This window comes from Euleptes europaea, chromosome 1, assembly GCF_029931775.1.
Source record: "Euleptes europaea isolate rEulEur1 chromosome 1, rEulEur1.hap1, whole genome shotgun sequence".
Classification (NCBI taxonomy): domain Eukaryota; kingdom Metazoa; phylum Chordata; class Lepidosauria; order Squamata; family Sphaerodactylidae; genus Euleptes; species Euleptes europaea.
In genome coordinates, this window is record NC_079312.1 from 90,967,001 (window position 1) to 90,985,781 (window position 18,781).

An 18,781-nucleotide genomic window follows, 5' to 3' on the forward strand; every position below is an offset into this window, starting at 1 on the left:
AAAAAAGCTGCATTTTGGTGAGTTTCTTTTTGTAGTGAGCTGTGAGGTAGGAAGCCATAAAGAGATTATTCTGAAGTTTCCATCCAATTTGCTTCTTCTAATAGTGGAAAGAAAAACTGAAATAGTAATTTGTTTCCCTTTTTAGAGGTGCCTTGGTTTTAGCATTTGCAATTTGCAATAAATGGATATTTATTGATACATTGAAATGGAAAAAAACCCACAGAAACGGGAAAAATAAGCAAACACAAAACTGAGACTAGGAGGTATCCAAGATCCAATTTGGGCAGCCCATTCCTGAGGGGAGGGGCTGTGCTGGTGGCAGTGCAGCAACACCGCCTCCAAAGGAGGATTCAGCCCCCTCAAAGGCAGAAAGCTGCCCTTATTTGCAAGCCCTGTGGAACCGCTCCATAGCGTTCTACAGGGCTATGCCACCTAAAAGGTGATGTAAATGCGAGTAAGGGCAAAGGGGAGTTAGGAAGCTGCCTAAAGGTGGCTCCACCCCCAGAATGCCCTGGGAATGCCCCCTGGGACGATGGCGCATGGAGGTGCACCGTCAGGACGCCGTCAGGAGACCAAGCTGGCATCCCAGGGCCCCGCTCCTGCAGCGACACAGGCAGTCCAGCATGCACAGCCCAATGCAGGTGTCCGTGCGAGTTGTGGTGGCGTAAGTGGCCTGGGCACCGGCGCACATGGCATAGATGCCAGCGTGGGCCCTTGCATACCTCCAAAGAACTTTCGCACTACACAGCTCAAGAATAGGCTGTAAGTTTTGTGTGTCTCTTATCTTGAGACATAAATATGCTTTGTCATCATCTGTTCATCAGAGAGATCCAATCTGGCAGGTTGTACATTAGATTGGTGAGCCATGAAGTTCAACTGGGCCAGTTTATCAGTCAGTGTCCATGGTTGTTATGAGGTGATGGGAAAACATCCACATGCCATCTTTGTTCCAGATGAGAGGTGGGATAAATTGCAGTAGCAAGTAAAAGTCACAGGATCCAATCCGATCTTCTGCAGAGAGATCAAGTCCGTAGACCCAGGTTTTTGTACATTAGTTAGGACTATTTGTTTCAGCCTGGCTGCCTTGGATTGGGCTGAAGAACAGAATGAATTTTTCTAACACAAGGCCAGATTTTGTCCATAGGTAGATTGTTCAACGAGTCTTTTAGTAAATGTTTAGTAAAAATGTATTTTAATAAATGTTTCCTATCTTTTGCCGCATTATCATTATATTACCATTCACAGTTTTAAAAATATAATACTAACTATATAAACATATAACAATACATATGGTGTGGTAAGATTCAGAAATGTTATGAATGTTTACATTTACTATTAATTCTTAACACTTTAGGACATCAATTGGAAATGTTAAAAACTTCAGACATTAGTTCATGGCTAGGCCAGCTAAAAGCTTTTTGCCAATGAAGAAATGTTTCTTTATTTCCATCATTAAGTAGGAATTGTCAGCATTTATCATGACAGTTTGGTTAGTGTTCAGAACGAGCTATGTGATGCACACATATAATTTTCTAATAAATGTAAGAATACCAACCAAATGCCACTGGTTTATGATCATATTTCATTGTCTTTTCCATCATCTACCAGTAAATGTCAGAATTTTCCAAGGCACATTGGTAAAAATCCAAAACAAACACATCACACTATCATTTCTCCTAGGTATTATTAAATCTCAGGAACCACCGAGTGCCTGCAAAGAATGGCCTCATTTCATCATCATTTCCATGGGTGCATCTGTCTAAGTCAGTGACCTTTTAGCTAAACAAAGAAAAGCTCTCATGTTCATACTGACTTCACATAAGGAAAAAAAAAACATTGACCATCTTAAAGTTGCTAGATACCAAGTTCACAATTCGCTAACCACCGTTGCCATGTAGCTTCTATTCAATTCTGAAGGACCTGAACAGGATCAGCATGTAGAATGTATTGGAGCATAATGCCTTCTTAAAAAGTGGTTTTGTCTTTGTTATCGTGAACCTGAATTGAAAGTTGACTGCAGGCCAAACACATCGACATTTTAATACAACCTGCTGTGAATTTTAATAATACATGAAGGCAGCCATATAGATTTTGTCTATATGTAGTCTGGCAGCTTCTACAGCTAGTCTGACTATAATTTTTTTTTTCATGGCAAACACTTCATTTCATTCACAGGTTTCAGTGATTACCATTCCCTGTTTATTCAAACACTGTTAAAACAATTCTGATTCACTGGCCAGTCATTCTTATTAATAAACCACTAAGTTAAAACCACAAGAAGAAAAGCAATATAAGCTGCTGAATAGAAAATCTGCCAAGTGAAACAGAAATAATAGATTTTTTTTGAAATCTGAACAATTATTGGAGCAAAACAGACACAGAAATAAACAATTCTTGAAAATGGATTTATGAGTGGCTTCTCCAAAAGCACATCTTGGTTGGGGCTAAAAGAAAATTGAAGCCTTCAAAAATAATTGGAGGTTCCATGATTTCACCCTGCATTACAGTTCCCTTATTATCTACTTCGGGAAGGATATTCATTGACTCCTGTCTTCCTCTTCCTCCTTCCCATACTGCAAATAGCCATTTCCTAAGTCATAACTCAGCTGTCAGATACTGAGATGAAGGGTGGATCCTGTTCTCACAGCACCGAAGAAAGTGGCAGGGCAAATATTCATGCAGGTATTTGTAGATGAAAGGCTGTAATGATGATACATTGATCTCAGGGACTCCCAGCTGATGTAACATCGAATGATTCACTTTGTACCTTGGAAATGTTTTCTCACTGGACCAGTGAGTATATGGCTATCTGGCACAGCACAGCTGATAGGCTGCCCTTAAACCAGCCTGCATGCCAATGCTACAAAGGTTGTAAGAGACTCATGGGATGAACTGAATTCTCTGGATGAAACAAAGGCAGAATGGTGCCTAGGTACTTCTGCTAGAGAATTCTTCTTTCTCTAGATCTTGGAAAAAAGAATGAGCTACAAAATGCTACATTCAGTAGACCTTATGGCCTTCCATGTTCCACAGGATTATCAACTATACGCTGAGGCATAGGGGGCTAAAATTCTAAGACAAAAGTGATCATGGAGAAAAGTTCAAAAGAACTACTGTGAACAGGAGACAAAAAAAGGATGATAGCAGGATATAAAGTCCAAACGTTGTAAGCAGAATTTCCCTATACCAGAATATGAGGGCTGAACATGAATTTTTATCAGGAAAATGAAATTCTTAACAAATTTAAAATTATACATTAGAGTCCAAAGTGATCGTGCTTATTCTCTGGTAGTGAGCTTTAATTGGTTAGAGCTGTAGAATTCTATGGAATTGTTCTAGAAAATGCATCTAAGAAAAAGGTGTAGCCTCACAAGAATCTTCCTGTGTAGCTCCTTTCTCTAAAAGTCTTCACAAGAAAAAAAATTGCCCACCCTAAATTTTTAGACTGGTTACCTGATTAAAAAATCAATAAAAACTAGCAGCAAATATTCTTAGCACATACAAGTATACCTCGGAGATATTGCAGGTTCAGTTCCAGACCATCGCAATAAAGTTCATATTGCCATAAAATGAGTCACATTAAATTTTTGTTTCCCAGTGCATATAAAAGTTTTGTTTACACTATACTGTAGTCTATTAAGGGTTCAATAGCATTAAGTCTAAAAAAAAGTACTGTAATAATAATGAAAAAGTTTGAAATATTGCAAGAATTACCAAAATGTGACACAGAGACATGAAGTGAGCACATGTTGTTGGAAACATGGTGCCAATAGACTTGCTCAAAAATGCAATATCTGTGAGGCGCAATAAAACAGAGCACAATAAAATGGGGTGTGCCTGTATGTCTAGAAAGTGTAGCCCACAGACATACACTAATGAACCAGGCTGGGACACTCAAACCTAGGTTACAATTTCAGTGTGAGTTATTTCATGGTGTGTGTGCTTCTGACATAGCTAACCCATCCCCAATTAAGTCACTGCTGAAGTTTTCAGGGCAATGTGGCAAATTGGCAGCACCAGTCATGGAAGCTGCTTTTATATCCACCATTGTGCATAGCACCTTCACCTTGTCCTAGACGCTAAGCACAGAGTTAGTCCACTGCATCTGACAGCATCAGCTGCATGAGCAAAAAGAAAGCTCTGCTACTGCTGGAGTGCATGGAACTCTGACCTCCTGACCTTTCCTAAACTCTGTCCATGTATCAGAATTTAAACAAAAATTGGCAACCTAAGAGAGTTGCATGCACGTGCAAGCTAAAAACTTGTGTTCTCACCATGACTAGGTGCTGTTTTAAATACATTCCCTATTAATAGGGTTGCCAACCTCCAGGTACTAGCTGGAGATCTCCTGCTATTACAACTGATCTCCGGCCGACATTTCACCTGGAGAAAATAGCCGCTTTGGCAATTGGACTCTATGGCACTGGGAAGTCCCCCCTTCCCCAAACCCTGACCTCCTCAGGCTTCACCCCAAAAACCTCCCTTTCCTTTTAATTTTTCTGTTCCTTTTAATTTTTTTATGATAGTGGCAATCGAAAAATGCACTGTATATCAAATGGAAATGGGGATTAGAAGGACAACAACTAAACTCAATCAATCAAGTTTTATTCTGATACACTATCAGCCCTGAATAAAAATCAAAGTTAGGTTTAAAAGAATAAAATAAAATAATGAAAGTTGATGATTCTGGGAAGGATGATTTGAAGAGGAGGAGGAAAGATCTTCTATGGGGAAGGGTTTTCAATTAGCCGTTTATGAATCCCACTAGACCAGAGGCAAAATTTGGCTATTTGAATGGTTATCTCCCGAGAGGAGTCTGCTAAGAGAAGGGAAACTTTAGCTTCTTCCGATCTCCCAGGAAAGGATGACAATATGGGGAGAATGTACCGCGATCTTATGTCACCGTAGAAGGGACATTGCAGCAGAACATGTTCTATTGTTTCCACTTTCTCTGTTTTGCATGGGCATAGTCGTTGATGAAAGGGAGTACGGAGATACCTGCCTTCCAGGAGAGCTGAAGGTAAGGCATTGAAACACGCAAGAGTAAAGGCCCTTCGATATTTGGAAACAACTACACTATTAAAATAACCATTGGTATTCTATTCTGCACTGAGATTACAATATTGATTTGATTTTTATTCAGGTATCCCACTAAGAGTACTTTCACTTCAGATGTGTTGACAGAGAATGAGTGAAAAGGTAGAAAGGCATGATGATGAAAGGAAGATTCCCTCTTCTTTCTTAGCCTTGCGTACTAACAACTGTATCCCTGTAGGAAGACTAGAACTAAAGGATTAAGAGCTCATAAAAAAAGGCACTGTATGCTCTTTTACTCTTGGACATGTTCAGAATTAGAGACAGCCCAGGATACTGAACAAGAGAGTTAATTTCTGTATTGAATCCAAGCTATTTAGAGAGATGTGGCAAACTTAGCACACATTCTGATACAAATGTCACCTTCTGATATAACAATATGGTGGTAATGAAGTAAAATGTCTCCTATCCTCCCTGTGGTGCACTTTCAGGGAACAGGTGGAGCAAGGCACTTGTAGTTTCCCTTTCCATAATGTCTAAAGCTCATCTGATACCTTTTATCTACAGTAATATGAACATTCACACATTCCCCCAAGGGAGTCCCAGCTGTAGTGTTGTTAAACTGTCAGTGGATGCTTGACCAGAGGTACTAAGAATACCACTACTTTACTATCTGTTTTTTGGTTTGGAGTTCCTGATATCACAAAGCAGAAAATTTGATACACTATCTATCCTTTTTAAATAATATGATGCAACAGCGAGTTATTCTGATATGCCTTGATAAAAATTATTTTAAACCTGGGAATTTAACTTCCCCCATGTGTGCATGTCCTTAGCATGTAACAGCAGTCTTCAGCATGTGGGTGGGTTTTCAGACACAGTCTGCTTTCTTAAACAGGAAAGATGATTTATTACTAAAGATTAAACTAGAGCACAGATGTGGAAATAGCGATCATAGTAGGAGAATACAGATCTAAAGAAATAAAAAGAAAACAATAAACTAACTACATTACAAGACAGTTACCTTAGATGGAGCAAACACATCCCCATCCCCCGCTATGCTGTTATAGAAAAGGGCAAGGCTCCCCCGGTCATCGCACCTGGGCAAAGTGTCTGAACATAGACTAAAAGAAGATTTCACCTTTTAAAACTTCTGCCAACTTAGGTGAAAACCTCCTCCCCCTCAATCCAGAGTTAGGAACCCTGCCCCTCATGGGAGATGCTCAGCTCCCTGCTAATGAGGCCCTCTCGCATGTAGCCCTAATCTCTCACCCCCTGATAGAGTTTCATTATGCTCATCCATCAGATCCCTTTGGCAGGTAGGACCAACTTGTCTGGTTTTCCTGCTGAACCAAAGTTTCTGTTTTCTTTGATTCTCCCCTCCCGGGAGAATAAACAGTTGCCATGGTATCAGGGACCCCAATCATAACAGCCACACAGCTTCAGACAGTTTTTAAGGAAGGAGATTATTTTAACCCATTTTTCATCCAGATTCAGGCCTAGATTTAAGATGGAAACAGCCTTGGACACCTTAACTAAGGGGTTTTATCTTTTAAACCTTTGTATGGTTTGTATGGTTGACTTCTATCCCAAGGACCATTCTATCCATATCAGTTCAGACTGATCAATGTGTATTTTATATTATTATGCCCTGTCTTGTTTTAATGTCCTCTTGGTTTTAGTAGCTTGTATTAATGGCTGTGTTTTGTTTTAAATGGCTTTATTTTATTGTTTTGGTTGCAAGTCACCTCAAGGAGGTTTCTGGAGAGGTGGAGGCATATATAGTTCCTAAATAAATGAAATAAGTAAGTACAAGTGGGAGCCCGCAAGGACTTGCAGAGGGCATCTCATTTTCCCCTCCCTTTCCTGTTTCCCTTCTCTAAAAGCACTCATAGCCTCTCCACTTTTTTTGCTTCCTTCTATTTTTCCCACCCACTAGCCAAACTGCCCTTTTTCTGCCCCCCTTTCTTCTGTTTTCCCTCTTTCCCTCCACCTGGCACCCTCTACCCAGGAAAACTATGGCCCAGTTGTGTGGTGCCAGTCACCGGGCCAGCCCCAGTTGTATGGTGGGGAACCTCCTGTATCCCCTTTCCCCACACTATTTCCTCTTTCCCTCTTCCTGTCAATCCCCACAATGTTACCTTTCCCTGCTTCCTTCTTTCCTTTCCACCCACACACCAACCAACCTACTTTTTAACCTTTTATCTGCCCCCCACCTTCAGCTACATTTATTTTTTACCTCATTTATACCCTGATTTCCTATACAATATGGACCCAAAGCAGCTTACATCCTCTCCTTCATTTTATGCTCACAACAACCCTGAACAGTAAACTAGGCTGAGAATGTGTAACTGGTCCAAGGTTACCCAGTAAGTTTCCAGAGCAGAGTAGGGATTTGAACCTTGGTCTCCCAGATCCGAGTCCAAAACTCTAACCAGTACACCATGCTGGTTTTTGAGTGGTGGTTGTTGTTGAGCAGCAGCAAGCAGCTGGGCCTGGGTGAGTCATGCAAGTTGAGTGGTAGCAAGTTGCACAGTGGTTACTGGAAGGCCTGGCCTGGAGAATCCTCCCTCACAGACCAAAAGAGCCCTGAAAAGAGCCCTGCCACCTCCCCTGCCTTTTACTAGCAGAAACCAAGGTTTGAATGCTGGCTATATTTTTGTAGTTGCCTAACAACAGCCACTAAAGGCATTTCCCCCCTTAAAGTTACAGGTGCCACTTCCATTATTACTATTATTATTTTAAGATTTCTGGTTTTTCGGCAAACCTGGGGCTTTTATCAGGTCTGTACAAAGATCAGTCTTGTCTGTTCATGGCTCCACTGTTGTATTTAAGTATCCACAGATTTGGCCATGTTGAGAATTAGATATATTGATTATTTATTTAATTTAATTTATTAAAATATTTAGTTATGAAAATATTTATTTTCTGCTTTTCCTGCAAACTGCAGTGGCTCCAGGTGACTTAAAAACCTGATTCACACGCAGCAAATAATTTTTAAAAAGATAACTGGGAGAAAAACTTGCTTAATGATACAGAAGTAGTTGTACATGACCACAGATTAACTGCTGATGAGGATTTATTCTATGTGTCTAAGCATGAGTGACCCTTACAAGTTCATCTCACAAATTCTTACATATACAAACAGATGCCGTTCATTTATTTTGATAATATGCACATTAAAGAACAAACAGTGATCCAGTTTAAAGTCAGTGAACCAGTTTAATATGCTTTATAATTTGTTTGCCATATGGCATTTTAAAAGGCATCATTACCCAAAGACAGAAACAGTGGAAGTAATGGGATGCTTTTTGTACTGCAGAAATATATGCCAATAATTTAAAAAAAATGGTCTCACTGAGGACTGTTATTATTTCTAATAAGCAACAGATGGATAGAATCAGACAGGAAAACCTACCTACTAAATTAAATGATTTCACATTTATTTAGGGTTCTCACTGCAAGAGTCATAGAAATACCAGATAGGATAAAATGGAGGGCTAAATATTTTCTTGTGTGCCATTTCAAGGCAAACTGCATTTTATTGATAAGAAGGCAGTTGCTGAGATTGCCTTAATGCCAGATTTCCATGTTAACTAAGGTCTTTTATGCATGGCTGTTTCTCTCATTGTCACGCCTCCAACAACTCTGTGCCTCTCTCTCCCCTTGCATTACCCTACATTTTGCCTGTGTTTTGAGGGGCCTGTTTTATCTTAAATTTGAAAACATGGGCAAAATGCGGGGAAATGCAGGGGGAGAGCGAGGCAACCTCTGATGGTCAGAAATGGCATGCATAATCCAAACAAAGACCCAAAGTCGTGGGAAGGGTGAGTGAAACAGCCACGCATAAAAGACTTAAGTAGTGAAGACTACATAACTGAAAGGGATTGGCATAAATGAATGCCACCAAACTCAGCAAACTGGGCTTCAATGGTCTAAGTCCCCCCCCCCCAGAGATAATAGCTTTAACTTAATGCTAAATTTGGACAATATGCTTGTGGCATAAATTTGGACAATAAGGCCTGTGTGTGGCAAGGAACATGGAGAGGGAGAGGCAGGGTATTCCCCAAACCCAGCTGTCAGGCAACCTGGCCATTAAGGTCAAAAACAACACCTTGAATTGGGCTTGGAGCAAACTGGTAGCCAGTGTAATTCCTGTACTATTGGGGTCACATGTTCCCAATAGCTGCCCCAACCAGCAATCTAGCTACAGCATTCTGCACTAGCTGCAGCTTCCAAACACTCTTCAAGGGAACCCCAAGTAGAGAGCATTGCAATAGTCCAGTCTATATTTAACTAAGGCATGGATCTCTGTGGCTAGATCTGACTGAGCTAGAAACAGATGCAGCTGATACACCAGCCAAAGTTGGACAGAAGCACCCCAGACCAACGCTGCCACCTGATTTTTGAAGATGACTGCTGTGTTGAGTTGCACTCCCAAGGTGCAAATTTGGTTTTTCACGGGGAGTACACCCCATTCAAGGCAAAAGAGATATGAAGTCCCTGGTTTGCCTTTCTACTAACCCAGAGAGCCTGGGCCTTGTCAATTTTAATGAGATTTATTCAGTATGAGTGGTGTGAGACTTTCAGCCTCTTATAATAGAGTTATTGCGATCATATTGTGATATGGGCTTAAAGAAAGTCCTGCCATGTTGCATGAGTCCTGGGAAAGTGGGCAGTGGCTCTTTGAACTGGCAGCGCGGAGCAGTTTAAAGACCCCCTGCTCCCCTTCCAGGGACTCCCGGGAAAGCGGGCGGGGGGGGGGTCTTTAAACTGCTCCGTGCTGCCAGTTCAAAGAGCCAATGCCCGCTTTCCTGGGACTCCTGGGAAAGCGGGGGGGGGGAGGAAAACTGCTCAGTTTAAAGACCCACCGCCCCCCTTCCCAGGAGTCCCAGGAAGGGGGGCAAGGGTCTTTAAACTGCCCTGTGCTGCCAGCCCAGGCAGCGCAGAGCAGTTTAAAGACCCACCGCCCCCTTCCCAGGAGTCCCGGGAAGGGGGGCGGGTTTTTTTTAAACTGCCCCGTGCTGCCAGCCCAGGCAGCGCGGAGCAGTTTAAAGACACCCCGCCCGGTTTCCCAGGACTCCCGGGAAAGTGGGCGGTGGGTCTTTAAAGGCGGGAAAAGGCAGATTCGGGGAATGCCGAACCTGCTGAATTTATTTGGCGATTGCATGAACTCGCCGAATTTGGCTTGTCGTTTTCCTGCCTTTTTTTTTAATTTGGTTCGTCCCGAACGGAAAACCGCCGAATTGGGGGAAATTCGGCTGTTTTTTGGTTCGGACGAACAGAATCGACTGCCCTAATTGGGTGTCTGAATTCACTCTTCCCTAATTAAGGACAGATGGACTCACATTCTAACTGTATCTGAAGAAGTGACTCACAAAAACTCACACCTTGCCAGAAATTATGTTAGTTTTTAAGGTGCTACTGGGCTCTTGCTCTTTTCTACTGCTACAGACAGACTAACACGGCTACCCATCGTGATTTTTTTTAAAAGACACATGACAATTAAACTTTAACAAAAATTACATGCCCACACAGGAAACTAATTCATGTACTGAAAAACCATGAAAAACAACATCATATTTAAATCCTGGAAAGAGGGCTTAATGGGGATTTAGATAGTCCACGTACATTCTATAGAGTCTGTAATCCAATATGGATGAATACCAGCAAGGAACTGCAATGAACTTTACTTTCTACCCCCACCCCAGTCAGCATCAATAATCTGTTTTATAGCAGAAAGTGTGGAAATCTTTTTTCAGATTCATGTGGATACAGTCTGCTGCTGCTCATCATGCAAAGATCTCAGAGTTTGGAGTATCTCCAACAGTGGTAATAAGACAACATTAGAATAGGGTATTTCTTAGTCCTTTGTAAGTGTGTACCTAAACAGTGCAAGAATGAAGGAGCAATTTCGCTGCACGGCCCAAGCCCACTGGGCTCTGTGTTGCCAGCATGAATCTGGTAAAAACATACTCCCAGCCTGCTCCCCCACCGCAATGTTGTTAAGGAGGCCCCAGGTAAGTCTGGGGCTGCTGCTTGCTGAAAATTCATAAATGTGTCATTGTTGGTGGCAGAACATGGGGCTAGATGAATCTTTTCTGATCCAAACTGTGTCCTTATTTCCTTTCTATTTCCACATTCCCATGGCAGACAATTTCTGATCTGCCAACTTACTATTGTGTGGTTTGTTACATTTCATGGTAGACTTATCATTATATATATACTGCAAGATATCCGCTCCTTGAATCCTTTGTGTATATATTTATGTAACCAAAACTTGAGAGACAAACCATTCTGACACTTTCACCTTTAACACATTTGATGGGTATACCTTTTGCCCTGGAAAATATTCATGCTCTTAATGAAACAAGAATCACATTTAACAGCCTTGAAACTATCTTTCTAGTTACTAAAATGACACTATTGCTAAAACTGACCTTTGGTTTACAGGTTGAGGAAGAAAAGTAAAACATTGCATGTATGCAGTTTACAAATGTTTTAATGGAAGTACGAAAGACATCACATCTCTAGAAGTTTCACTTTAGTTGGTACAATTCTGTCTTTATACACCAGGAACTTCAATAAAGCAAGTTTACACAAATTCATAAAGCCCCACTGAAATAACAGAAAAGGTTAACAAATGTGCAGTTTTGAAGAATAGATAGCTTCCATGACACAATTTCTGTACAAATGAGTAAAATACAAAGAAACGTAACAGAAATATAATATTTATTATTTGTTTTGAACCTTAAGAGTTATGGATGTGCAAGCAAAAGGACTTCACATGGGGGGTGTCCTTACTTTTCTCTTCATCCAGCAGCCCCCCTCCCCGTGCCTCAGCAATACTTTGCTAGAAAATCTGGGGACTTCATAAATAGAATTCACCATGGAATGGGAGGCTGCAATAAGGAGAAATCAGGCAAGTGCAGCAAACTTAGTTTGCCTGATTTCTCCTCCTCACTAAAAACCCCTCTGGTGCATGTCACTTTATTCATTAGAGTTTCCCCAAACTCAATGGTAGATATTTAGCAGACTTCAACTGAATAGCCATCTGACAAAATATTCTTATATATATCTTGATCTTTATTCAGTTAATGGAATTCTGAGCGGCAGAGATAGTCAAAGCAATTACACATATATTACTTATTGCATTTGTAGTTCAACAAGGCAGTTAATGGTTACTGAATAATTCACTTCACATTGTACTCAGAACCCATGTCCTAGCAAAAATGAATTTTTTAACATATGCACATGATTATGTAATGAGAAGGAGATGGGGGAAGTTGTAGGAAAATGGAACTTTCTTGCTTTGAGTGGTTCCAAATGCTGAAGACGTTTAGAGAGAATTCTAAAATTAATTCCAGTCCCTCCACAAAGGGACAATCTCAATTTTCACAACATTAAAAAGCAAAATTAATATTTATTTTACCTTGATCAAAAGGCTTGTTTGGATTCCAGTTTCTGAAATAGTCATCCTAAGTGAAGGGGAAAAAAGCTCAGTTAAAATAAAACGTAAATATTCTTTATTTTAACAATAAATATAAAATTCTTTGTTAATAATTTATTATTAGCAAAAGGCCTCAAACAGAATTAGTTCTAAAACAGTGGGTTACTTCCAATTTTTTACCTTGAATAGGCCACAGAAAATGAAGATATATTTATAAAGCAATATCCCATGTTGAAAGAAAAATTATTCGTTCTGATTTCTTTAAAATAAATTATCTGGGATGTTTCATATTGGCATCACGATGGCTGTTTCACACGTTACAGTGGTAGATTGACATTCTCTATAGCTACATGTGGTAATGGGCAGTAGCCATGCCAGGTTTCTGGAAGATCTGTGCCTTTATGACAGAGATAAGCCGTGCATTCCTGAGGTTTCCAGCCAAAACACGGATTCTGTACAAATCACGGATTTACACGCAATTACGCTGGTGGCAAAGCCAGCCCCGCCAGCGTCCGAGCGCCGTGGGACCTCACCTTGCTCCTCCGCTGGCGCAGCCTCTCCGTGGAGCAGGCCACTGCATAGAGGGGCCATGCCGGCACAAGGGGGCATTCCGCCGGTTAGGCAGCTTCCTACCCTGGTTCGGCCAGGTACGCCAGTGCTACCCTGTTCCCTATGAGGCGAAAGGCCCCAGTTAAACAGAAAAAAGCTGCAAAACGGCTTTTTGTTTTTGGTTTAACGGTGTACGCAAAACAGCTTAGGAGGAGGCGCAGCTGCGCCTCTTCCTTGCCATTTCTGTACGCCATCAGCTCAGGAATGGGCTGTAATTCAGACAATAAAAAGCATTTAAAATACGAATACATATAAAATATTTAAAACAAAACATAATATAAACACATGAACAGGTAAAATATAAACCCAAAAACACACAAATAGGGAGGCGGGCTAATAAGAGTTAATGAGGGAATGCCAAACAAAGAAAAAGTCTTCACTCGCTGGGTGAAGTCTTCTGACAACAATAGAGAGAGACCGATGAATCTCCATGGGGAAGGCCTTTTCTTGGGTTGCCACCTATCTAGCCTTAGATGGGGGCACCAGAAGCAAGGCCTCTGAAGGTTCATATGGGAGTAGGTCCTTCAGGTGTGTTGGCCCCAAGCCACATAAGGCTTTAAAGGTCAATACCAGGCCCAGAAGCAAATTAGGATCGAGTGTAGCTTGAGCATTGTTCCACTATCTTTTTGATCATTCTGTCTTTCTCTCCATCTGCCTTGGTTAATTGTCACTTCCATGCTTGAACTTACTCTGAAGTATAAATTTGGCATAAACCTCAAACTTTTCCTAATAATGCTAGATTTTTGCTTTGTCTTTTGATCTGTCTCAGAAATATCAACCTTTCTCCCTTTCTTATTCATATCTGTTTCTCAGCCCACAAGAGTTTCTTCGCTACATTAATCTCTCTTCTCCATCTGACCCATCTTCTCACCTTCTCCTTTATTGCCTTGTTTTAATTAATTCTTTTAAAATTAGGTTTATTCTCTCTTTTCACATCTTCTCCTTCAACATTGCTTTCATTTGCTGTACTTTCCCCTTTATTTTATTTATTTATTATATTTACTTATGGTCAGCCTTTCTCATTGAGACCCAAAACCAATTGCAGGATATAATGCTGGGCAGACAGCATAAAACAACCACTGAACAATGCCATAGGACAGGATTACAGAATTAGAAAACAATGCAAATGAACTATCTAATACAATGCAATAAAAGCAGGTAATGCCTCCACTAATAATTGCAGTTGTCTACAATCCCATTCATAGAATAGTAGAATCATAGAGTTGGAAGGGTCCACAAAAGCCATCTAGTCCAACCCCCTGCTTAATGCAGCATCAGCCTAGAGCATCCCTGACAAATATTTGTACAGCTGCTGCTTGAAGATTGCCAGTGAAGGGAAGCTCACCACCTCCCTAGGCAGCCAATTGCACTGTTGAAGTACTCTCACTGTAATCCCCCACCCTGTGCTTCAGAGGAAAATGTGCATAGAAATTCCTTTGTTACAAGATTTTAAAGGAACTGACAATATTTACACCTTTCACCAGAGACTGGGGTTGGCATGCTGATGGGCAGTTGTCATTTTCCTGCTGGATGGAAAATAGCTAATTGTCAGTGGTCAATTTTTGGGAAGAAGGTATGTGGAGATTTTTCACCTCGCAGACAAATTCAATCTCCCTTAACTAGATGTTTTAGGCATCTTTATCATCATTGCCATCAGGAGAAGAAGTAGTAATAAATCATTACATGTGAATAGAAGAAAGAGATCTAATCTATGACACAGAAAATTATTATACAGAATACAGTTATTTAAAGATTCCCCTAAAGTCTAGAATAGTATCAGATATCCATGAGCACTTCCCAGTGTTTACAACACAGAAGTTGCTGCTGCATGGTTCCTTATTGCACCACAAAAAGAATGTCAGAATCCAGGGGCATAATGGAAAGGTCCACAGTCCTGATCTTATTTTATTTCATGTCAGCTTTGCTCTTCTTGGGCTCAGGGCAATACCAGAATAAGTTTATAGGCTGATCTACACACACAGGAGAAAGTAACAATAGAGCAGACTGCACCACTGTACATAAAACGTAAAAAATGATAATGTCCCATGTAAAACGTCCATGTACTTAAACAAAAAAAACACATCAGTAAAATCACAGAAAAGGGAGAAGTGCTCTGCCCAGACTTCTGCTTGCAGGGAGTTTTATTGTTGTTGTTGTTGTTGTTGTTGTGTTTGAAACAAAGGGGAGTGATCCTCCAGACCTGAAGTCTAAAGTGGTACAATTTATTTATTTATATATTTAGAAAATGCATATGCTCAAAACCATTCTACCACCTGAGCACTTTACCACTACATTGCTAAATCACTCTGCTGAATAAGTAAATAGCTTTCGAACCTGCCTTTGAATTGCTCAGGAGTTTAAGAGGCTTTCAGTGTAGTACACTGCAGGGGCAGGTTGTCAACAAGGCAAAAATCTACTATGTGTGGATTAAGCCACATAGTTGTAGTGGTTTCTAGTTATGGACATTAGGCTTATCTTGCCGAATATAGGCTCTGCTTGCAACTAACTCAGTTACAAATTTTAAATTATTACTGAAAGTGACTTGGCAGGTCAACTTCAGAGTAGTACATTCAAGTGGAATGGTGTAGTTAATGAATTGCTTAATCTCTCTTAATCTAAATGCTTTTGAACTCAAGGGTGCATTTAGGCTTTCCCCTAGAGTTCCAATAATATGCCAGCTTTTCCAAGCTCCTGGGACCTGTTGGAATGGGCCTCATGAGTTTGTTTCTTCACACAGCTACACTCTTGACTTTTAAGGCTCCACAGAAGAATGGGCAAGCTCATGAATGACCCGGAATCCCAGTGAAAATAAACTGCTATCCAGGAACATCTAGTTAAGCTCCAAGGAGTTTCCCTACTGAAAAAGTAAAGTCCTTATCTTCTTTAGCTTTTCAGTTTATAATGAAAAGACGAAAAGCACTTCTCCCAGAAATCACATATGTAAATATCTTTAAAGATAACCTACCACACCGAGTTGTTGCATGGATGAAATGGAGGAAAGGAGAATGATGTAAGCCATTTTGGGTCTCCACTGGGGAGAGAGGCATGGTATAAATTAAGTAAATAACCAAAATAAAATAAGCTCCTGGGTTGAATAGTCCCCCTACCTCATGGTCTAGAGCACTCACACACTTGTCTGCTATTCTTTGGAGTCTTAAAAATGAAAGCTTTTCAGCGATGACTGCATTTTGTGTCTCAGACTTTGTCTAAAAGCATGTTAACATATCATGAGCATTTTGTGCTTAAAAATAAGCTCTTTTTTACATGCAGAATAAGTATAGAACTCTTGGTGCTCCCTGACTTTCTCTACTGATGCTATTGGAAAACCTTTTTTTAAAAACAGAAAGAAGAAAGCTAGTACATGTAAGCAAGAACTCATTCGAACATTTAGAAACATGTATTTCCAGATGAAAACTACTTCAAAGGAGGAACGCAACCTGTTTATTTCACTTTGGTGCACAGCAAGAACAAAAACTAGTTTTTGTTATCAAATCACTAGCAATGTATTTTTTAAAAAAATACCTACTGGAAAGGTGAAAGAAATGCTCACTTAGCCAAGAATGTACGATAGCTGCTTTTATCTGTGTAGAATTCCCTCCCTGGGAGTTGTGCCAGAGCCAGAGCATTTTCCAGAGCTAGGATGTTTATCTCCCATAGTCTCATGTGACACTTTATTTCCCAATAGTCTGGGGCCGGTAGTGATCGGGCACCATAAATGCTTCACATATAGGCAGTCCATGTTTTCAGGTGTAGTATTACATATACATGCATAGACTCAGTGTATTACATACACATCTAAGAGGATGGTTAACAGAATGAAATCCCTGTTTCTTACAACTTGGTTGCCAGTGGCCTGGTAAAGTTGTTTCGGGGCCATATCTAGCCCACAGTTTGCCAGCTGAGCATCCCTGGATTAAATCATTAAAGTTAAAGGTCCCCTGTGCAAGCACTGGGTCATTCCTGACCCATGGGGTGACGTCACATCCTGACGTTTACTAGGCAGACTTTGTTTACGGGGTGGTTTGCCAGTGCCTTCCCCAGTCATCTTTAGAAGACTGTAATTTTCTATGGGATAATCTCGCCAATGTTAAGCAATTTAAAGTATTTCAGCAAGAGAATTAAATGTATCAAGTTTTGACTAAATGGTGCTCAGAATTTTCCTGTATATATATTTCTTTACATTTGGTGTTGTGTATAGTCAATAGTCAGACATTTTCTTTGTATTCCACAAACAAGTTTCCCCAGACACCTGAAAATAAACAGCATCTCTTGAAAAACCGAGCCTAAGACATAATTTACAGTTTGCTGGTGTTTAGCTTGTAAAACAGCCTTTATTTTTTGACAAGTTAACAAGAAAAAAATCAAACATACCTCGACTTCCTGATTACGTAAGCATAATAAATGAGGGAAAACAAAAGAATGAAATTAAATCCTGCAAAGGAATGCTAACATTTTTCCTCATCAACCATCTAAAGACAATGCTTAATCTGTGCAGATGCTAATTTAAATTTGCAAACTGCTTACGAAAATACATTTAGACATAATAATCTAGTGATCTTCAAGAGAGCTCAGGCATACAAATATTCACATACCAGCTTTAAAAAAAGGCACACACCGGCTAGAGCTGAAAGGAATTGAGCCACCAGGAAAGGTGGGATATAAATATTTTTATAAATAAGTACAGTTGTCCACTGGATATTCCAGGGTGGTTTGTCATTTTATGTTATAATTCCAGCTAATTGCAGATGAAAATTGTTTGCTATAGAATTATTTTAACTTCTGTTTTACTTGTGACAGCTGTGGGAACAATTCTTGCTGACAAGCAGCTACTAGGAACTGTGACAGTGGATGGATATTTCATGCACCTATGTTCAGAACCCCACCATTTGCCAATTTGTTCTCTACACATACATCTTTGGAGGCTGGAGTGGATTGTTGAATATTTTCAATATTGTGAGATACTGTGTTATATATCCATGATAAAGATCCAACCAACTCAGAGTCAGTGATGTTAACTGACCTGGAATAAAAATAAATCAAATTAAATCTTACAATTTCATTCTTCAATTAGTAAATTTTAACACTGTAGAACTCCACATTCATGGAGCTCTAACAAGAGAGCTTGTTCTTCTTGTTTCTGTGGCTGCTTTCTAGACCTGACATCTGAAGAAGCTTAATGAAGCACAACTGCTGGATAACACATTTCATACATGTTTTACTAATTTGTGAAATTGAAAAAAGAACAAGTTTGCACAAGATATTTGCATATATGAATAGTGGGGTCATTAGCAAAATGGGGCATAAATATTTGCCTTTTGTCAGATTAATTGCTTGCTGGTACACAAATCTAGCAGCAATGAAACAGTTGAATAAAATAGCTATATAGCAACTCTGCTGCTCCAAGGCATCACTCACACACTTAAGGATGTGGACTTCTGATCTAAGCTCTGTTTTTGTTGGTTGCAAGAAACCGACTATTTTGAAAATCAGGGTTCTGGAAAGACACCCCAGTGCAAGGTGACCATTAATTCTCAGCCCTATCTGTAAATGCATAGGGACTAGCGATAAATATTGCTAGAAACGTCACTTACTGGGCACTTTAAAATCTTGTAAACTGTAATGCTAAATACTTTTAATGACACTGAATCTACTGTGACTTTAACACTGCCTCCTTCCCTTATCACCGAG

General features: G+C 40.2%; 1 protein-coding gene across 1 annotated transcript in view; it reads right to left on the bottom strand.

Annotated features, from left to right (window-relative positions):
- Positions 1-18,781, bottom strand: part of SPOCK1 (SPARC (osteonectin), cwcv and kazal like domains proteoglycan 1) — a 556,326-nt gene that overhangs the window by 377,560 nt on the left and 159,985 nt on the right. Inside the window, exon 3 of the mRNA XM_056847707.1 lies at positions 12,467-12,512. Within this exon, the coding sequence (XP_056703685.1) occupies positions 12,467-12,512 (46 nt within the window). The remainder of the gene's footprint in view (positions 1-12,466; positions 12,513-18,781) is intronic.